The following is a 22,810-nucleotide window of genomic DNA, read 5'->3' as shown; positions in this document are numbered from 1 at the left end:
AAGTCTGGAGCTGGCATGTCAGTTAACTGCTAGTAGTCTGTTGTTATTTATGTATTATTGTCATTTTGTTTATTTTCTTTGGTTACATCTTCTGACATCAGACTCGGACTTCTCTTGAACTGAATTTTAATGTGCGTATTGTTATGCGTTTACTTTTCTACATTGGCTAGAGGTATAAGGGGAGGGTTGAGATCTCATAAACATGTTTAACCCTGCCGCATTTTTGCGCCTGTCCCAAGTCAGGAGCCTCTAGCCTTTGTTAGTCTTGTATTATTTTTAATTTTAGTTTCTTGTGTACTATTTGGAGTTTAGTATGGCGTTCATTATCACTGAACTAGTATATATATTTGTTTAGGGGCCAGCTGAAGGACGCCTCCGGGTGCCGGAATTTCTCGCTGCATTGAAGACCTGTTGGTGACCTGCTGTTGTCTGTTCTATGGTCGGGTTGATGTCTCTTTGACACATTCCCCATTTCCATTCTCAATTTTATGTGTTTAAATCCACATGTAAATAATTTTATGTAAGATATATATATATATATATATATATGTACCTGTATTTTTTTAGGGAGTTTAAGATCCAGTGTGAAGGGGTAGGTGTACATCCACCATTGGATCTATCTCACCAGGTTATACACTTTGCTGCCACAGCCTTATATGATGTATCAACTGCTACAGTCCATGTCAATAATTCACACATCAGCACCAATGAGTTCACTCATCCTGTGCCAAGGATTGGTAAAGGTAGGCAACAGCCATAATTCTTGTAAACTTATGTACACCAGTACCTATGAATTAATACAGTAAGGGCTGGTGGATGACCCAAACCAGTAAACAAATTCACACTAGTATCTATGAATTCTCAAACCCTGTGCCAATGTTTGGTAAAGGCTTTTCTAGTATCTATGAATTCTCAAACCCTGTACCAATGTTTGGTAAAGACTTTTCTAGTATCTATGAATTCTCAAACCCTGTGCCAATGTTTGGTAAAGGCTTTTTTTTTCTAATAGTATAGAGAGAATATATATAATACAAGAAGTGCACCTTTGATCAGAAAATTGTCATAGCATGCCTTCAAATTGTTTTTATCCACTTTTTCTTCAAAATATTATAGAAATCAAAATGGCATTTCTAATTTATGTTGACATACTTTACTTTGTTTGTCCTTTCATGTCTTTACTGTATGAATGAGGCACTTAAATTTCTTATATTTGAGATGTTTGATAACATTGTATTTATGATACAGCTTGTGTTTTTTTATTGTTTATTTCTTAAGATGCTAAATGAATGACTAATTTCTATCAATCTTCTTAGGAGAAATAGTACCGGTTGGACCAACATCATTTGAATTCAAGATACCAGAGGGAGCTCCTCTGACCATTTCACCCTCTGTAGGAACAATAGAACCAGGAAAGGTAAGCTGTAATTCTTCCTTGTAACTTTAAAACTATCAAGTACATGAAGATTAGGATATTGGGAGCTATTTCATATGGTAGAAGTTAAAGTTCCCTGGAAAGGTTGATCTGGAGTATACCAAAACATATATACATAAAAATATGAACACAATATTGCTAATGAAGATCAAGCAATTGCAGTTAAAAGTAAAATCACAAAAATACTGAACTCCGAGGAAAATTCAAAAAGGAAAGTCCCTTATCAAATGGCAAAATCAAAAGCTCAAACACATCAAACGAATGGATAACAACTGTCATATTCCTGACTTGGAACAGGCATTTTCTTATGTAGAAAATGGTGGATTGAACCTGGTTTTATAGCTAGCTAAACCTCTCACTTGTATGACAGTCGCATCAAATTCCATTATATTGACAACAATGCGTGAACAAAACAAACAGACACAATAGGTAATAATGTCAAAAATAGGGGTACAGCAGTCATCATCTTAATCACTATAAAAACAAATGTAACAAAGAAGCACAAAAAGGCATACATCAAATTTAACATCCTCATTTTGCTTTTTTATTATACGATTTTATTAATCTATGTAAAATCCACCCATAAAGAATGGAAGGTTTTAAGTACTGGCGTAGAATCGCGCATTTGACGTCACACAGGTAGATATAAAATGATTTTGTCGTTCAAAGTATGATGGGATACATAAGTACAGAGTCACGTCAAATGGATATCACAAAAAACAGACTTAATAGTAAAAGTAATATTAATAAAATAAAATAATTTTGTCGTACAAAGTATGACGGGATACATAAGTACAGAGTCACGTCAAATGGATATCACAAAAAACAGACTTAACAGTAAAAGTAATATTAATAAAGACAAATAAAAGAATACTATAACACATTATTAAATGGTGTTTTGGCAATAGGAATCAACTTTACACTATAAAATTTTAATAGTCAAATTGGATTACTATCAAAATATTTTCTAAATCATAATCAGAATACATGAAGGTATTTGGTACAGGATTTTTTATTTTTCTTTAAAGTTAACCTGAATTATGAAAATGAAGTTAGTTTTAGTCCAAAGGGAGTTAACTCTAATGAAAAATATTAGATTTTAAAGTAATACACTTAACTTCCTAAATGCACACCTTATTCAAAGCATATCTACATTGTTATAATAACTCAGTACAAATAATGTTTTTACAGAAATGTAGGGTTCAAGTGAGGTTTGCTCCACAGTTGGAGGAGATGGATGTTAGGAAGGAAGGAGTGAGAATGGCTTCCAAAGCCATGGAGGCAAAGGCACAGAAAGAATACCAGGAGTCTCTACAGAGAGAGAAAGAAAAGGCTGATGAAGCTTTGGTCAGTTTGCCCAAGTCTTATTCATTCTGTGTTGATGTAGTTTTTTAAATCTTGCTTTTCATTTATTTATTTAAATCATAGATACTAGTCATAATTACTATGCTCTATATACTATTTTCACATAGTTTAATTTTCTCAATTTTTAGAGCCAAACATGTTAGTGTGGTCTTTTTGTTTGTGCTTTTGTGCCCCGCTTACTTTAATATTGGGGCGTTATCTTTTCCAGTCAATCAGTCCATTCTGTAATAGCTTAAAATATTTGTTAAAGGTAGTTTACCATGAAGTTATGGTCACATCAACTTAAAACTTAGTATTGTTCATTATGGCATGAACTTTAAAAATATATATGCCAAATAAGAGTTTTTACCTCGATTTCTGATGTCCTTCAATTATTATAGATCACCAGCAAATCATAGGAAAACATATCTGAAAATATAATTGTATTGTGCAAAAATTTCATGTTTTAAATGTTATAATCTGTACAGGAAGATGGAGAAGATGAGGTAAAAAAAGTGTTAACTGTTGCTTAATGTAACATCAATGATAAAATGATAGGTTACGGGACTTTATCATCACATCATGTTCAAATGTCATTAATTATATGTTATATTAAAGGTGGTCAGAATAAATGATGCTTATATAACACCATGTATTTATAGATTTATAGGAAAATGTCATTACACAATAAATATTTATTTACTAGGCCAGATTTAAAAATATTTCTGTTTGCCTCAATTTTACCAACCCTAAGTTTGGGTCAATCAGACTTGAATTAATCTATATTTTTACATATTCATTTGGAATGGAAAAGGAAAGAAAAAATAAATGTTGCAACACAAGGTTGCTTTAAATTTTAGGGTATTTGGTTAATGGCAAGCTAACAGTATAATTTTGTTTTTGGTCTAATCTGTACATTTGTGTGCTTTAAACAGGGATATAATTTGCTTGAATAACACTTGATAAGGGCACTTAATGGGTTACACAAAATGTAAAAAATGTCTAATTGATTATTTTCTGTACAACAGGACAATGAGGTAACATTTTTGTTGATAATGACTTGTTGTATGACATTGATGCTGGAATGTTGAATTGTGGGATTGCATAATATGATTTGTTTTGATAATGTGAAAAATAAAAATAACAATGATAATAAATGCAAGATTAATATTCAGCTCAATAATGGAAGATAATTATTGCTGAATTTAAATAAAATGTATTGAAAATTGTGAGACCACAATAGGATTTGCAGTCTCTGTATTTGTCACTTGTCAGTCAACATCAGAACTCATATGAGCATGTCTTCAGTAACAAATATACACAAGATATGAAGTTGCAATTATATAATTTCATTGTTTACTGAACTAGTTTACTTGTTTGGAACTCAACAAATTGATTTGTGTTGCAGCTGTGTTATTTAGAGATGTTAAAAAAAGTATCAAGAATATCATTTGTTCTCTGCTATTTTAGGATCAGTTTGAAAACAACATTAAGTATTGAAATAACTTGTACACATGAAAATTATATAAAGCTCTAGAGCATTTTTGAAGATGTCACATTGCAACATTTGTGGAATATTAAAGCTTTTTTCAGTTGAAATAGTTAAACTGAAGGTTTTTTGTGGTTTGAATTGACATTGTTTTAATTTTAGGGCAGTTGTTAAATGAAATATTGTAGTCTAACAAAAATATTCAGCATATAGCTATTGAATGATATTATGTGTTCTATTTATCGTTGGTTTGTAAATTTACAACTGCTATATTTTTGTTAAGGATGTTAGCTACTCTGTTTCAGAATATTAAGCTTTCAAAAGACTGTTATAAATTGATAGTATATAAATAAAGGAACTAAAAAGCGGATAAACATGAAGGGTCCATGTGCTTGTTTTCGAGATATAAGCCATTGAACATTTGGCGGGAAATGATTCTCTCTAGATTTTTCATACATTTTACATTGGCACCTTTTTTCTGTCTAAAAGTATGAAAAAATAACAAGGATTTAATAAGATTTTCAAAGATGGCATATTAAACTATATTTAATCAAATTATGAAAAGAAAAGTAGAGGTAAGTGGGCAAAAATTTTTAATGGCACTACATGGATAACACTAGAGGATTTTGAATATCTGACAAAAATTCAAAAACAAGAGCGAACATCCTTAACTGCATGTTGGTTTAATGAAACTTATTTGTTTAATGTATCAGATTGTAATCTGTTTTGTCAGTAACAGTGTTAAGTTTAATGATTTTTTGAATAGTTTATTAAAGCTAACCATGTCATTGTTATTTTAAATCATGCCAATCTATGTATATCTATTTGTATAAAAATGGCATGAAAAAATGATGATAACTAAAACTTGGGAGTGGAACTCGTCCCATGTTTGTGTAAAAAAAATGTACGTTCCACCATCTTAAGTGTCAAAGCTTGTATGTTTCTGGATTTCATTATGGATAAATTGAAAAACATGATAACACTTAAATAGATCTGTTTTGAAAAAGGAAAATTTTGAATTACCTGCCTTTCTTTCATGTTGCTGTAAACTAATATTATTATCTTTATTTGTTTTATGTTAACTGTCTTCTTGTTGTAAAGTATTAATAAATTTACAAATAAACTTTTAAATTTTATTTCAGAAATCAGGAAATAAAGGTAAAGGAAAAGATGGGAAATCCCCAGCTAAAGGGAAGGGGAGACAATCACCAGGTGTCCCTACTCTTACTGTGGCTGGACCCAAACCTTTTACACCTCCAACACTAGAGAATATCACAAAGGAGTGAGTATTGTAATTCAAACATTTCATTAAGATGACAGTGTCTAGTACTGTGAAGATTTTAATTATGCTGAGTTCTTTTTTTTTTTGCAAACATATTTTAATGTCAAATTGAAAAGTCATACTTACAATCCAGATAATGGTCATACCAGTGCTAAATTGTTTTGTAACATCCTTCTAGCTGCAGTTGTACAAGTAAAATATATTATTCACTGATCTGAAACCTTCTTAGCCAAAGTGACATTCTGGTTGTCTAACATTCTCTAAGTTCCATTAATGCTTATTGTAAAACTATTCCAGAATTATAAAGAAAAAGCAGAAAAACGCTGTACATAATTTGGAATCCATAATCATTTAAATTGTTTCCGTACTTATACATCCCTCGGATTTCAAATGTTTGGCTTTGAGCGTTCCTGATGAAGGTAAATCCAGAAAAGCGCTTCGGACGCATGAAATTATTAAACGTGTTGTTTTCAATTTTTTAAATAAATTTTATCCACTGTATTTATGCTTTTAACTTTTCTTAGAATATTAATTTTTGTCTTTGTCATATAATAAATTTCTTTAATTCTCTGTATCATGATGTATATTTTTCCAGTACACCAGCTTATGCAGCAGCCTTGGGATCTCTGTTGAGACAGTATAAGAGCTGCTTTAGAACCTATGTTATACCATGTTATGTAGCATCAGGGAAATGTGGTAATCCAGGAGAACTACCTTACACGTATGTATTATTTGTAAGTTAATACTGTGGATTCATTATTATTCATGGAATACCAATTGTCATGGATTTTGTAATTAATATATACACCATGAATTTAAATATTCAACAAAGTAAAAATTTGTATAGGGTTGTATGCTGACTTTGGCAAATCCACAATGCAAATACAATTTGTCCATAATCCATGAAAATTGGTACCCACAAAAATAAATGAATCCACAGTATGTGGAATTTCAGAATGTTGTGTTCTTTTATTGAAACCTAAACTTGCATTGATACATTCCATAGATCAAAATGAATTTGCCATATCATTTTTGTCGAGCCTTCGACTTTTGTCGAAAAAGCGAGACATAGCGATCCTACATTCCGTCGGCGGCGTCGGCGGCGTCCACAAATATTCACTCTGTGGTTAAAGTTTTTAAAATTTTAATAACTTTCTTAAACTATCCTGGATTTCTACCAAACTTGGACAGAAGCTTGTTTATGATCATAAGATAATATTCAAAAGTAAATTTTGTAAAAAAAAAATTCCAATTTTTCCGTATTTTACTTATAAATGGACTTAGTTTTTCTGCCAAGAAACATAACATTCACTCTGTGGTTAAAGTTTTTGAAATTTTAATAACTTTCTTAAACTATCCTGGATTTCTACCAAACTTGGACAGAAGCTTGTTTATGATCATAAGATAATATTCAAAAGTAAATTTTGTAAAAAAAAAAATTCCATTTCTTCCGTATTTTACTTATAAATGGACTTAGTTTTTCTGCCAAGAAACATTACATTCACTCTGTGGTTAAAGTTTTTGAAATTTTAATAACTTTCTTAAACTATCCTGGATTTCTACCAAACTTGGAAAGAAGCTTGTTTATGATCAAAAGATAGTATCCAGAAGTAAATTTTGTAAAAAAAAAATTCCATTTTTTCTGTATTTTACTTATAAATGGACTTAGTTTTTCTGCCATGAAACATTACATTCACTCTGTGGTTAAAGTTTTTGAAATTTTAATAACTTTCTTAAACTATCCTGGATTTCTACCAAACTTGGAACTTGTTTATGATCAAAAGATAGTATCCAGAAGTAAATTTTGTAAAAAAGTAAAAAATAAATTCCATTTTTTCCGTATTTTACTTGTAAATGGACTTAGTTTTTCTTCCAGTTAACATTACATACAGTCTGCACTTTAAGTTTTTAAAACATTTATTAGATTGAAACTATCCTGGATTTTTACCAAACTTGGACAGAAGCTACTTACAATCAAAAGATAGTATAGAGAGGAATATTTTTATTATTTTTTTTCCTCATTTTTGTTGAGCCTGCGATTAACAGCAAAAGTAGGCGAGACACTGGGTTCCGCGGAACCCTTACGAATTTTTTACAGCAAAATTTTCTTTTTCAACCTGATAGCAACTGGGATTTTTTGGATAGGTACTTGCATTAGGTTGAAAAAGAAAATTTTGCTGTAAAAAAAGGATATGGCAAATTCATTTTGATCTATGGAATGTATATATTTTGACAAAAGACAAAATTTCTCCACATAAATGTAGTTTTGAATGAATGATGATTGAACATAGCTGTTTTATCACATATTTGTAATGATGCTGATGTTTTTATATGATGAATATTGCATGAACAGAATAACACTTATCAGAATTATCAGGCAGAAATAGGGTACTGAAATCAGCTTCTAAAAGTATTTCTGCAAACAGTACATATCATAAGTCATTCCTCATGTGCCTTGATATATCACTCTTCTATAGTTTAGAGATCCATATAAAACCCATTGTATCTTTGTTTTCAAATATGACTATGGCTTTTGTAATACATGTACTTTTTACAAAATCTTTCTTTCACTAATTACATGAAATTAAGGACTGGAATGTGACAATAATGGTGCTAGAAACAATATATACTGAGATAAATAAAAATAGATTTTTATTAATTTGGTGCATCTGAAGCGCTATTCTGGATTTACCTTCATCAGGAATGCATCAAAGGTTTTAAAAGAAGCCATGGAACACTAATCCAAAAAGCTGGAGATAAAGAATTAAAGATGATCAAAGAAAGTAACAAAACTGGTATTATTATTGGTGATATGTGATCAATAGTGTATAAACATTTTATTTCCATATCATTCTGGTACCAGGTAATGACCGACCAAAGCTGTGCTGTCATGCTTGTTATAGTTGTCTTAAATATCATATGACTCTTTATTTTTGAAAAAAATATCTGTGTAGCGATATGAAAGATGTTTGCTCATCACAACTTCTGCAACAGTTTCTACTTTTGTTTTACAGTAATAACAACACATTATACATGGAGGTCCATTGTCCTGTTGTAAAGCCTACCTTGGTGGCGATCTCAGACCATGGGAAGACAACTCTAGATTTTGGAGAAGTTTCACTAGGCCAGACAATCATCAAATCTGTCACTATACAGAATATATCCAAGAAAACCATAGAAGTATCCTTTTTCTTGTATTTTCTGATAACATGAAACTATACAGCTATATATAAAATCTAACATCATTTGTCAATGTTTAAGTGGTTATTGAAGCAAAATTATACTTTTTGACTGATGCTGACACTATCAAGATATTTTTAATTCTTAATTACAATCTGATCATAAATAACAACAATGAACTATTTTCATTGAGAAAGTAAGCAGTATATTTTCCCTGTGCCAAGTCTTGTCAAGATTATTTACAGATTTTCCATATATTCTGCCCATAACCACTGATATTCAAGTGCCTTCAAAAAAATATTCAATCTTTTAAGAAAAATTGTCCCTCATAATTTCAGCTAACGAAAGTGAAGCTTCAAAAGTTTATAATAATATATCGGAAAGAACTGAACTGAAAACTTGTAAAGTATATTCTGCAGAAATATTTTTTATTTGTTTACATTGTTGCTTTTTGAAGATTTTCCTTAACTCAGACAGTTAACATCATCACTGCTGGACACATCTGGACCTTTCCTCATGTTGAATGCATTAAGAGTTTTACCACCAGATGGCACTCATACAATACTGATTTCATTTACACCTGAAGCTGGTCGTGTGGTAAGTTAATCTTTTGTGTCATTCAAAATAACTTTGCTGTTTTGATATCTTTGCTTTACAACATAAACATTTATGAAAATAAGAAGATGTGGTATGAGACAACTCTCCACCAGAGACCAAATGATGTAAAAGAGAACAACTATAAGTCTATAACTAGTCATTTTCAATAACTGTTTCATTTAAACATGGATTAGACAACTGGTCAGATGAGACAGAAGGATTTGCCTCCTGTGACAGGGAACTAATATAGGGGATTGCTGTAGTCATACTTCATAATCAAAATGAACACTGTAGCATTGATGTATCCCATCTTCAAAGTCTGCAATTTTTTATGTATGTGTATGCAATGTACAGATTTGAAAGGTGCTAGGACACATAAACTTAACTGTTTGTTTTCTGTTTTTTATATTACTTAAAATCAGCTTTATAATGTTACAATATTCTTGTTCCCCGTTAACCTATTGAGATTCATTTACACTTCGTAATTGTTTTGATTAACTTAATTAAAAGTACTGTAATTACAAAATTATGGAATGTGTCGGAAGCATTTGTAACTTTAATAACAATTTTATTTCCTGTTTTAGTTCCATGAAGTGCTACAAATCAACAGTGGGACATCAGTGTTACATGTGACAGTGATGGGTGAGGGTGTCAACCCAATTATTAACCTTGATATGCCTACAGAAAATGGTGCATTTGATATTGGTGCTGTTTTAGCTGGAGAATACTTAGAAAGAACATTTAAGGTATTCTATAAGTCAATCAAAATAATTAAAAAATAATTTTTGAATAGTTTATTTGTTGTCTTTTAGTTTTAGCTGGAGAATACTTAGAAAGAATATTTAAGGTATTTTATGAGTCATAATTTTTTTTCAATAGTTTATTTGTTGTCTTTTAGGAGTTCTGACTGAAAATATTACAATAGAGTTTTCATGCTTTAAATAACATATTGCATAGCTTTTAAGCAGACTGTAAATATATCTGGAAAAATTCAATTATAAAAGTTGTAATCTTAAAATTTAAATCAGAAGAAATATTCTTACAAGGTCCTTATTTAATGGTATTAATTTTTAGCATGAATTATAGGCTTTGGATAGTGGAACTCAAAGAAAAAAATCTCTCATAAAAAAACTGTCATTTAACATTTTCATCAGATATGGCAAAAGAGTTACTTTTGGGATATCAGCTAAATAAAGGGATTACAAACATAATCTTTTTTCTACTTTCAGATGCAGAATTCCTCCTCACTGTCCATAGATTATTCTATAAAATTAGAAAGTCTGTCGTTATTACGGCATGCAAAAAGTCAAGAGTTACCCTCATTTATAAAACAAGATGAAAAGATGAAAAGTTTAGTTGGTATGTATTTCAAAGAAATAACCAATTTAATAGTCCCCCACCAATTGAATCAATCAGATTAAGATTGGGATCTTCATTCAAATGACAAGAAACAATAAGTAATATTGCTCTACTTTTTGTGAAATTTATTTCTCTATAGTATGCAGTATGAACAGCAGATTAAGGTAAGATAACTTACCTCATATTATGCAATGTACAATTATTCTATGAATGAATTGTCCACTAGTGTGCAGATCTACAAATTAAGAACAATTTGAAAACTTCTGTGATTTAATATCTCGAAATTAAAAGGCCTTAGTTTAGAACCTTTCTTTAACTAATAAAAGAATGAACTTAAATATTCCAAATGTGTAACATAAATAAATTCTGTCCATTCTTTTATTTATTGTTTTTGAGAAAAAAGGATATTCAACTCCAGCTGTTAATGAGTTGTATACACTCTATAAGCTAAGCAAGTTTCTAGTAGACATGAGAAAACTATGTTCTCTTGAAATAGGTATAACTGTTTATTTTCATACAATAATTTGCATTTTCTGCTTTCATAGAATATCATATTTTGCATTGTTTTCTTGTTTTTGTTTTAACAAATTAAATATTTTCCAGGCACTCAAAACAACAATGGTCAAAATGTTTTTGACTTGGTTCCATCAGAAGGTCGAATAGCACCAGGGGCAACACAAGAAGTTACAGTGACCTTTGCCCCAGATCATCCTAGTGACCACTATTCTGATTTTGTTAAAATAGAATTATTTGGAAAGGTATAAACCATACTATATTTTTAAATTAAAACACAGTGCTAGAAATATAGAATGGAAAAGAAAGGATATGTTGTATTGATTCATGATACAAAAACATCCTTTTCATTTAAATTTGTTCAGTACAGGTTTTTTTTCTGTTTGAATTACCAAAATATTATTTTTAAAAAAGCTTTTTGAGAAAAAAATTATTGCCATCAATTTGAAGATTTAGTAAAAAAAGGTATGAATTATCACAGGGGAAAAGGTGTATTCAGAGATATTGTAGACATTTTACTTTAGACTTTCTCTTTTATTAAAAGCCTCAGTTGTAAAATGTTCTGTCTCATGAATCTGATGTGTGCTGTCATCAGTAGTTGTATTTGTAAAGACTTTCAAATAAGTTAAAAACATACAAAAACTGTTTAGGTGGGTTGTCTTACATCTCCAACATAAACAAAATAGTATTTCTGCACAGTAATTCAAAGTAAAATGAATCATTACTTCAAAGAATACACACCACCATTTAGAGATTTTGTATAACCAAATGATCTTAATTTTACAGAAAGAATCTCATTCCTTCCACATCAAAGGCATGGCCAAGAAAAATGTAATGTTTGTCCATGGTGTGGATGAAACAACAGTTAATGTGGAATCATTATCAGAAAATCCACCCTCAACATTAGAAGAAGAAGGTTTGTAAAGGTTTTGTAGAATCTAATTTGACCTGTACATTATAAAGATCTATGAAATAAGAGGGTTGCTAATTACAACTGTTCAACCAAACCAGAAAAATTCTATTCATTTACAATAATTGTTATATATGTGAAATATGTCTTTTCTAAATTGAATGTAAAACTAGTTATTTGTTCAGTCCATTCACTGGATGACTAGCTTAGTTTTTATTTTATTTTATTATGACAGTATTCATCTGTTTCCAAAAGGCTGCAAAGCCAGGTGCATATTTAAAGAGAATTAAATGGACCATTTTGCTATTTTACAATTTATGGAGAGGATGGTCATCTTTGCATAATTATTTGGAATCAAACGTAGCTGTCACCTCAGTAAAAAAATTGAAAATCTTATTGTGTATCTATTATACAGATATCCTCATCAGATATTCATGTCTTTAATATCATCGTATGGAATATTTTTTTCATTTTTTAGAATTAAAGGGCATTTTACCATCAGTATTATTTAGTGTTAAGAGCATAGCCAAAGAATCAGAATTTGTACCAGGTTCCAGAGATATATATGTGGGCTGTGTCAGGACAATGGCAGTCAGTCAGAAAAAGGTATAAGTGTGTGTGTGTATACCTCCAAAAAATATTTTTCAAGAATCCGTTTGTTAAGATTGGTCCATTTCTATGTGTATGGTATAAAGGGAATGATCAGCAAGCCAATGAGCAAGTGGGGCTTCTGTTATATGAAAAAGGACGTGAGGGTTCAATAATAATAATATTTTTTTTTACTGTTTCCATAGATCATTCATTTTGTATTTTGATATTTGTTAATCAGACAGAAGGAAAATGACATATTCAGTAAAGAAAATTGACTGTTTTTCCAAAATATTACTATTGTGTACTAGTAAAATAGAAATCATACTCGCAAATATGGTTTTGAAAACATTCCCTTTTTGCCATGTATATTTTTCTGGATCAGTGTTTTTTTTTCTACTTTTACATGTATAATGTCTGTTTTTTATTAACATTACATTTTGTACTGCATGAACTTCACATCACACATTGCGACAGAAATAGTTTTCCTTTTTAAAGGCTGTGTGAATAAAAGTTTGACCAGTTATCAAAATAACAAAAGTTTTCACAAACAAATCCAATTTGATCTGTATCTTATTTAATCCTGATAATTTTCTATGTTAAACATTAAAAATTTAATCTATGCGACCTGTTTATGAAGTCTAAGCTAACTTCCTGTACTTTTCCTGAATTTCAAACATGCATGTTTTATTATATATCTTCATACAACTTTATATTATAAAATATGTTGTTAAAAAATCTCATCAGTAATAGTTAATGTAATTATTTTCCAACTCCTCACTTAACAGTTTTCATTAACATTATTCATACTTTGCATGCTATAACCATACATTAATACTCAAATCAGTAATACAATTTTCAAAGATCAGACAAAATAAGGTATTGCTTCTCAGGCAGTCTTTCTAATCATTTTGGTATTCTCTTGTGTTTTTCATCAAGAGACTTTAAATGGCTGTGAAATCAATTTCTATAATTTCAGTAAAGCTATGAAGGCATATATATTGTGTCACTTTCATGAAAAGTTACAAAGTCCAACTGTGTCCAATATTTTTTAATACAGCTTGAGAAGCTAAAAGCTTATTGATGTATGGTTTTGTTACATATACCAGTGTGATTGTTTTACTAATATGTAATCAAATCTTGTGTTATCTAACAGGAAGTCAAAGGAAAGGTAAGTTATCTCCCTTGAACGTAGTTTTTTCTTAATTTTATAGCAAAAACTGTTTATAAAGATTAGGGAACATGAAGACTGTTTTAATATTTTCTTTAGTAATATAAATACACGATGATGGACTTCTTTTTACTCGTTTATATTAACATACATTAATTGTTATAATTTATTTATCTTGTGTGAATCTATTCTTATGCCCAGTCCCAAAAGTATCTGAGACATACAGATTTACCCTTGTTTATCTGTATCTTTACGTACAAATCTGCAGTTTAGTTAAGTTTTCCATTTCAATCCATTTGTAAAGGTATGCCAGTGACATCCTCTTGTATAGTGTTGTTGCAACCTACACATTTTACTTTTGAATGACTTTAATACATCTATGATAATGTGAACCAATAAACTTTATAAGAATCATTGTATAGCAGTAATGGAATATTGCATTGTCCTTAAACAATACATTACGTTTCTGTCACACTAGAGTGATTTTTGGTCATTTGAGTTTATTACTCTTAAATCTATGGTATGTTGTCAATGATATTTTATTGCTAAAAGACTCTGTAAAATACAAAACAAGTACACAATATCCAGGTCTTCACCATATTTATTTCAAGGTTCTACTTTTTATGACGATGATGAATGGCTGTTTAAGGTTCACTGAAAAAATTAAATGAATATTAGGACGAGAACTAGTGAATGTCATATGATGAACCCTGCTTTGTACTTGATTTACATGCTGAGCTGGATTTAATGTGCTAGTTCACAAGATAAATTGTCTGCAGGAAGACAGTTGTCTTACCTAGACACATTATTCTGACTCCTGGTCAACCAGTCTTTGCTCTTCCCACTATATTGGGCTTGCTTAGCAAAGGTAGCAAATACCAATTTTCATGTCTTTTGTTTGCCCCAGACAGGCTCTCAATTGCCCATATTATATTTTACCTATATATATTTAGTGTATTGTACAACTCCATTTTGATTTTGGTCATTTTAACCTACATAAAATGCTTGAGTGCCTCCATGAACCTCCAATTCATACACATATCTAAATATTATTGTAGAGGATGCATTCCCGTCTTACGAACATATTCCTTTCTTTATTTCAATTTTAATGTACATTCATTTTTAATTGTTTATTTATTTTTTCAACTTTAGTATTCCTAATTTTTTTATTTTTTCTGTATTTGTTGACTTTAAAAAAAATATTTTAAACTGGTTGCAGTTCACATAGATTGACTATGCTTTGTTGATTCACTTTAGGGACATAGAAAGGTGACAACTTTGCTATCATTGGTGTAGATTTGCTTCTTGCTATATATTTTACATTTATTTTCATGACTCAGTAGTTTATCATAATGTCACAATGTTATTGCAACCTCTGTAATGAAATCTTTGTAACTCTTAGTCTTTGATAATGAAATATATGATAAAATCATGATTTTTGTCTCGCCTTGACGGAGTCAAAAAGCGAGACATAGGTATGCTGTTTCCGGGGTCGTCGTCGACGGCGGTGTCAACAATGTATTAGTTTGTGATTAGGTCTAGTTCATGGTGAACCACTAGTGGTAGGTCAATGATATTTGGTATGCAGTTGTATTAGTATTGGCACATCTCATTACCATGGAGATTATTTGGCCCCGCCCCTCAGTCAAGGTCTATTGACGTTGAAACTTTTCATAGTTTACATGTATTAGTTTGTGATTAGGTCAATTTATTGGGAACCACTAGTGGTAGGTCAATGATATTTGGTATGCATTTGTGTAAGCATTGGCATATCTTATTTCCATGGAGATTATTTGGCTCTGCCCCCTTAGTCTATAGACTTTGAAAATTTTGCTAAGTTAACATGTATTAGTTTGTGATTAGGTCATTTCAAGGGGAACCATTAGTGGTAGGCCAATGTTGATTGGTGTTCAGTTGTATAAGCATTAGCACATCTCATTTCCATGGAGAATATTTGGCCCCGCCCCCTCAGTCATGGTCTATTTACTTTGAAACTTTTGCTTAGTTTACATGTATTAGTTTGTGATTAGAACAGTTTAAGATGAACTGCTAATGTTAAGTCAATGATATTTGGTATGCAAATTTATTGGCATTTGCAAGTATCGTTTCCATGGAGATTATATAGCCCCACCCCTGATCATGGTTCATTGACTTTGAAACTTTTACATAGTTTACAAGTTAATGTTTGTGTTTAGGTTTGTTTAAAGGGAACGACTTATAATAAGTCAATGGTATTTGGTATGCAGTTGTATTAGCATTGGCACATCTCATTCCATGGAGATTGTTTATAGCCATGTACCTTCAGTCATGGTTCATCGACTTTGAATATTTGCATAACTTACATGTTAAAGTATTGCTATTTTAATTTCAACATTTGCATTATCAAAATTACAAAAAGGCGAGACATATCTCTGTGATAACAGTTTATTTGGAATTTTGATTGGTTTGAAATTGGAGACCTCCATCAGAATGTTTTCAGTTGAAATTATACAATTTTATAACATATTTTCACTTAGAATCATTTAAATTTGCCATTATACTCTTGAACCTTGCAATTATAATTTAGGTTCAGTTGCTATTGTAGATTTATTTTAGGAAAAAAAAGTTCCTATATTAGCACTATAACATAGTATTATAATTTTATAACAGAAGTTTAATGGGGTAAGAAGTCTGCTTTGTTTAGAGTAGTTCTATATACAATGGAATTTTCAGTTATTTGTTTTTGTATGTTTGAATGCAAATAATTGTTTCTAGTTCTTCAAGCAATTGTTTTTTCTATTCTGTAAAACTCATTTATTCCAGCCAGGATCTTCTCATGAAAAAATCACATTTCGACATCTGGGTTTTCATAACCTACATTTTATGCATGAGTAGTTGTGATAAGATTTGCATTTACATTTATTTCTGATCTGACTTGTGATATATCAATGTGATATTTTACCACTAAATGCTACAAAAGTTTCAATTATTTGGTCATGATGACTTTAAAATCAAATGAGAAACTTCTGTTACTGGTCAGTATTGAACCAAGAATCATTCTTAGAAATTGGCTGGAATAAGTTCATTCTTTGTTTATACAGTTTTATAAAGAAATCACGTTTTAAATATGTTGATTTAAAATTGTTTAAAAATCAATTATTAAATTTTTTCCATAAAGCTTTTACATATTTATACATAAAATATTAAAAGAGAGAATTAATAACATTGAAAATGTGTTTCTTCTCTCTCTATCTGACATCTGTATGAGAACTTTACAATTTATAAAGTGATCTTTTATTGTATCACTTTTGTATGTCACTGTCTTTTTGACTTTGAAGTCAGAATGTTGTTTTCTCTCAATTTTTCTGTCAAAAACAACTTTGTTATGTCTGGAACAGCACCATTTGCATGAGTTGCAATATCTTGGTGATTAGCAATGTGAAACACCAAACGGAGGCTTTTATGGGATAAATCTGGTTGCAATTTAAAGTGAAATGAAAATTGGCATGATAAAGGGTTACTTATAATGGTTTTCAATTTGATATATTTTTAAAGATCATTTGCATATTTCAGTTAAGCCAAATTTGCTACTTATATAGCATTTCTTTGAAAAATGAATAACAGCACTTATATATTTTTTATTCTATCAGAATAACTAATTCATATAAAATTTGTACATAATAATTGGTTAATATGCTTTACAGCAAGAAAGCATGATTGATTAGGAATTAAAGATGGTATTTTTTGTCTATTTATAGAATGGTGAATTCCAGTTTGAGAATGTGCAAGCTATAACTTCAAAAGGTTTTAATATAGATCCTCAAAGGGTAAGTAAAAAGTTGATGCTATATCGGTTTTCCAATACCTCATACTGAGGTCAAGGATTGCAAAAGCCAATGTAGCCATCCAGTCTATACATACAATTATATGAAATACTGAAACAGAGACATTATGTTTCCCAATTAGTGATTTCTGTGTCTGTTCATCTGTATGTTGGTACCTAATCAGGTTAAAGTTTTGCTTTAAGGAAGTTTACAATGAAATTGTGGTCACATCATTTTGAAAGTAAGTACACATATTCATTGTGATGTGAACTTTTAAAAATATATGACAAATAAGGGTTTAGATACAGATTTTGTGGTTCACTAAACATGGAAATGTGATATAGTCACATATTCTTGTTTTATTCAGATATTCTTTGTTACCATGTAAACAGAATATTTTAAATAGCTTTCTGCTTTTCACCATAGTTTTTTGAATAGCATGTCAACATTTACTAACTTGATAATGAACGTCCATTTAACACATCAGATTATATCGTAGGTGTACGAGTATACCAGGACTAAGAACGTTAAGGTAGCTGATTTTGTTTAAGTTTTTATTGGGTTTTACAAAATAAATTTCACTGAATACTGGCATTCAAACAGCATTGCACCCATTTCTAAGCAGTCTTGTTTTACTCTTAAGCTGTATAAGGATCAAGTACACAAAAATATTACAAATCATTTTTGTAGAATTTCCAAAGACTAAGTTTTTATGCTGTCAAGATATTTTGTAAAATCTAACTGTATTGTATATATTGATGCTTGTATTAATAAGAATGAAAAGATCAATCAGTTTTTGAATAGTTAGATTACATAAAAATAAATAAAAAGATATAATTCAAAATGGAAAGGAGAGCGGTTTGCCTTTGCTGACCCCATTTTCAATATTAGTAGCCATGCAAGACTGTATATACTCCACCCATTTTTCAGCTAAAAGATTTGAAAATATATATAATAACTGATGATTACACTAGGTATTTATAAATCCCTATTTCACTTACACCAACAATCTTTTTTGTTCTTCAGTAATAAAAATGTGTTCCGCCATCCAATCATCTAGTATGTCTCTTTCTCTGTTTTAAAGAGTCCACTTCTAGAGAGAGAAGCAAACCAAAATGCTGACTTTAGTTCTATTGTTCTGCCCTTTCTCAATATGTTCCACATCCACCAAAATAAATCTCGTACATGTGCGCATGGGTATAAGTTGGTTGATTTTTTTTAAAGATTTTGTCAGTATAGTATAGTACAAAATATGATTGGTTGCACATGGTAATGGTTATGTATTGAGATGTCACATTTCGTTTTTTGTTCAGCAAGTTTGTGTTTTTACCATGGATTTGGGGAGTATTAGGGATGTTTTTATTTACATGGATAAAATAAGAATGTAAAAATTGTTTACTTTAAATTAGACAACTATTGACAGGTTAGTATACATGTTACAAAAATAATCATGTCAGCAAAATTTCATGTATCATTTTACTGTATTTCTTAGAAATCGAAAAAAAATGCATTCAATTTTTTTTACACCTTAACCTTTTAAAAGTATACCAATTTCTTCCACAAAAACTGAACAGAACAAGTACCATTTATAATGCCATTATTTTGAGATTGAAATACATTTTGTTGTTTATTTAACAGGGTATGGTAGAAGCAGGAAACCTGAAACCAGTTACTGTCACCTGGTCTCCACCTCCAGGTCATGATGTATGTATACAAATACTTCAGATAGTCACTGTTATAGGACTCAATGCTATATAGCCTTTTTTGTGTTAAGGAAAGCAAACACAAATCAATCACTGTTATAAGATAGGGTTAATAAGGCAACAGACCAGCTAAATCATATTTTGTAAATCAATTGCTGGACCTTTGATAACAATTAAAAACAGCCTTTAGTTAATTGTTATTTCAATGGATTTTTTTCAAAATTGAAGTACTATAGAACTTTTTCTGTATCAGTATTTTAGTTGAACTGTATTGCTTGAGTCAGACTAACCATCAATTTTTTTTAACTCGAAAATCTGGTGTAGAAATGTATTTTTTTAAAGTTTATTTACAGTCTTGTTTGTGCATATCTATGTTGTGATGATATAAGTTTGTATTTAGGTTCAGTTTGATGATAAGGTAAAGTACCAGTAGAGCTGGACCGGTATACAGGCTACCTTAGTCATTTAGTTATATAGATCAGGGTTTATGAGGAGCATGTTCAATGATATATATGTATAATGGAATATTGTTGCTTTTATTTGCTCATAAGATAATTGATGGGAATATGAATAATTTTCAAAGGAATTAACTTTTTGAAAAAGTTACATAATTAATGTGTATTTAATTCAAAGGCTAGACTAGAGGACAATTTTTACTATATTTAAAAAATCTTAACTTTTATATTGCAATTGGAATTCTATTGGTCCCAAAAATATTTTTTTGTAAGTAAGTTATTTTGTTGTATACACAACATTCTTTTTATATTGGATAAGATGATATCTGAACTCATGTGTACTTGCATGTACACATTTGAAAATCGTATAAGGTTCCTGCATGAATGCTTTATGAACACTAAAATTATTTCACAGCAAATTATATTATGAATGTTCACACAATGTAGCTCACATTAATCTTTATTACTAAATTTGGAATGTGAATTATCAGTATCAACCAAGGAAGACAATACTGCAGTATCATCCACTATTTGTCTGCCTATGAGGATATATCAAATATTCATGTAACATTTTGACTTCAATAGACAAAAATGTCTGATTCCACAAAGCCAAATTGATTGCTGTAAGACTTCAATGGGTCCAGTGCAGCAAAAACTCCAGTCAAGAGTTGCAAAAGCCAAAGTAGCATTTAGGTCTATACATACAATTATGTGAAATACTGAGACAGTTTTCTGATGTTACTTAATATGTCTTATTACTAAAAACTGGAGCTTGCTAGCAATTTAAGAATTGTAGAGGTAAAATCAACAATATATGATTTAGGCAGGGTTATTATGTTTAATCTTTAAATGCAAAGAATTCGTAAAAACTAAAGGAAATAGAATATGGGTGTTGGTATCAGTGTGTTAGAATGTCTCTCTCTTCTTAATTCTATCTCTAGAGGGAGTTGACTAGAATTTTTTTATTAAACACATTTTATTTGATATTTCTTTTATTTATATCATTTGGATTATGAAAATATTCCAACTCATATGATTATGATTGTCACTGAATGAAAATAACACTTAATTAAAAAATGTGTACATCCAAAGCCCTTTTCTGGATTAATCTTCATCAGGAACATCCAAAGCCCTTTTCTGGATTAACCTTCATCAGGAACATCCAAAGCCCTTTTCTGGATTAACCTTCATCAGGAACATCCAAAGCCCTTTTCTGGATTAACCTTCATCAGGAACATCCAAAGCCCTTTTCTGGATTAACCTTCATCAGGAACATCCAAAGCTCTTTTCTGGATTAATCTTCATCAGGAACATCCAAAGCCCTTTTCTGGATTAACCTTCATCAGGAACATCCAAAGCCCTTTTCTGGATTAACCTTCATCAGGAACATCCAAAGCCCTTTTCTGGATTAACCTTCATCAGGAACATCCAAAGCTCTTTGCTGGATTAACCTTCAGGAACATCCAAAGCCCTTTTCTGGATTAACCTTCATCAGGAACATCCAAAGCCCTTTTCTGGATTAATCTTCATCAGGAACATCCAAAGCCCTTTTCTGGATTAACCTTCATCAGGAACATCCAAAGCCCTTTTCTGGATTAACCTTCATCAGGAACATCCAAAGCTCTTTGCTGGATTAACCTTCAGGAACATCCAAAGCCCTTTTCTGGATTAACCTTCATCAGGAACATTTAAAGCCCTTTTCTGGATTAACCTTCATCAGGAACATTTAAAGCCCTTTTCTGGATTAACCTTCATCAGGAACATTTAAAGCCCTTTTCTGGATTAACCTTCATCAGGAACATCCAAAGCCCTTTTCTGGATTAACCTTTAGCAGGAACATCCAAAGCCCTTTTCTGGATTAACCTTCAGGAACATCCAAAGCCCTTTTCTGGATTAACCGTCATCAGGAACATCCAAAGCCCTTTTCTGGATTAACATTCAGGAACATCCAAAGCCCTTTTCTGGATAAACCTTCAGGAACATCCAAAGCCCTTTTCTGGATTAACCATCATCAGGAACATCCAAAGCCCTTTTCCAGATTAACCTTCAGGAACATCCAAAGCCCTTTTCTGGATTAACATTCAGGAACATCCAAAGCCCTTTTCTGGATTAACCTTCAGGAACATCCAAAGCCCTTTTCTGGATTAACCTTCAGGAACATCCAAAGCCCTTTTCCAGATTAACCTTCATCAGGAACACTCAAACCCCAAAAATTGAAAACCAAGTATGTATAAAAACTTGAAAACAAACAAGATCAACCTGTCTATTAGGGAAATACTAGGAATATTTCACATGAACAACTTTTAGCATTATTCAAGACTGACGGTTTGCTTATGTGAAAATTATTTTAGCAGGAATCTTTTGTATTGATCAAAAATGAACAGCTGATTTACATTTCAAGTCAATATTGTGGTCACAGACTCACAGTATGATCCGATTTTTACATTAAATATTATTTTGAGTGCATTTAGAGACAATTTTCATTAGCTTCATGGTAAACCAAATTTTCTATCAGGAATTGATACTTAATTCGGAAATGATTTGTTCTTGCATCAGATAAACAAAACCTTAGTGTTTGGATTTACCTGTAATGATGAGAAATGCCAAGAATGCAGACTATTATTATGAATTATCTCTCAGTACCATGTGATCCATATTATTGTTAAAATATGTACAAGAAAATCTGTTTAAGATTGTAAACTGTTTACATGTCTTTGAAGAAAATTGTCAGTGTTTGTATTGTAGCAATAATAACATCTTAGCAAGGTCAGAAGTTTTGGATTCAGGAATGCTGTAAAATTCAAGAAGGAAAACAAAATAGAACAATTATTTAGAAGAGTATTGAGATTAAATCTTCAATCTACTTTGCTTTAATCTTAATCTGAGGCATATGCTATAGTATAAAATGATATTACAACTTCACATGTTTTGTTAATCTGAGGTTTGTCTAGTCTCAAAATTTACCATATTTTTCAAACTTTCTT

The 22,810-nt window shown here is 30.7% G+C and overlaps 1 protein-coding gene and 1 long non-coding RNA gene across 45 annotated transcripts in view; one reads left to right on the top strand and one right to left on the bottom strand.

Moving 5' to 3' along the window:
• The window catches only part of LOC127720693 (cilia- and flagella-associated protein 74-like), a 60,477-nt gene that overhangs the window by 36,767 nt on the left and 900 nt on the right, over positions 1 to 22,810 (top strand). For 13 of the 25 annotated variants that reach the window (XM_052227415.1, XM_052227414.1, XM_052227427.1 and 10 more), the window contains 19 exons: positions 568 to 743; positions 1,314 to 1,414; positions 2,624 to 2,779; positions 3,265 to 3,282; positions 5,408 to 5,547; positions 6,143 to 6,268; positions 8,562 to 8,727; positions 9,205 to 9,324; positions 9,909 to 10,070; positions 10,554 to 10,683; positions 11,287 to 11,441; positions 11,983 to 12,112; positions 12,585 to 12,712; positions 13,851 to 13,865; positions 15,123 to 15,134; positions 17,603 to 17,671; positions 18,168 to 18,200; positions 19,307 to 19,372; positions 19,772 to 19,789. In XM_052227415.1, the coding sequence (XP_052083375.1) occupies positions 568 to 743; positions 1,314 to 1,414; positions 2,624 to 2,779; positions 3,265 to 3,282; positions 5,408 to 5,547; positions 6,143 to 6,268; positions 8,562 to 8,727; positions 9,205 to 9,324; positions 9,909 to 10,070; positions 10,554 to 10,683; positions 11,287 to 11,441; positions 11,983 to 12,112; positions 12,585 to 12,712; positions 13,851 to 13,865; positions 15,123 to 15,134; positions 17,603 to 17,671; positions 18,168 to 18,200; positions 19,307 to 19,372; positions 19,772 to 19,789 (1,921 nt within the window). Of the gene's footprint in view, positions 1 to 567; positions 744 to 1,313; positions 1,415 to 2,623; positions 2,780 to 3,264; positions 3,283 to 5,407; positions 5,548 to 6,142; positions 6,269 to 8,561; positions 8,728 to 9,204; positions 9,325 to 9,908; positions 10,071 to 10,553; positions 10,684 to 11,286; positions 11,442 to 11,982; positions 12,113 to 12,584; positions 12,713 to 13,850; positions 13,866 to 15,122; positions 15,135 to 16,514; positions 17,672 to 18,167; positions 18,201 to 19,306; positions 19,375 to 19,771; positions 19,790 to 22,810 lie in introns of those variants that run through there. The other 12 variants (XM_052227417.1, XM_052227416.1, XM_052227420.1 and 9 more) reach the window with 12 other exon arrangements.
• LOC127720724 (uncharacterized) lies at positions 19,796 to 22,809 on the bottom strand. 20 transcript variants are annotated; one of them, XR_007990951.1, is made up of 5 exons: positions 22,011 to 22,809; positions 21,871 to 21,975; positions 21,614 to 21,689; positions 21,278 to 21,464; positions 19,796 to 21,239 (listed from the first exon to the last, which is right to left on the bottom strand). It is a non-coding gene; the product is annotated as an uncharacterized LOC127720724 (long non-coding RNA). The 20 variants fall into 20 exon arrangements; XR_007990940.1 differs by having other exon boundaries at positions 21,614 to 21,975; XR_007990956.1 differs by having other exon boundaries at positions 21,614 to 21,940.

This window comes from Mytilus californianus, unplaced genomic scaffold, assembly GCF_021869535.1.
Source record: "Mytilus californianus isolate M0D057914Y unplaced genomic scaffold, xbMytCali1.0.p SCAF_11, whole genome shotgun sequence".
Taxonomy (NCBI): Eukaryota; Metazoa; Mollusca; class Bivalvia; order Mytilida; family Mytilidae; genus Mytilus; species Mytilus californianus.
Note: the sequence above shows the minus strand (reverse complement) of the source record. Positions and strands in the feature narration are given on the sequence as shown.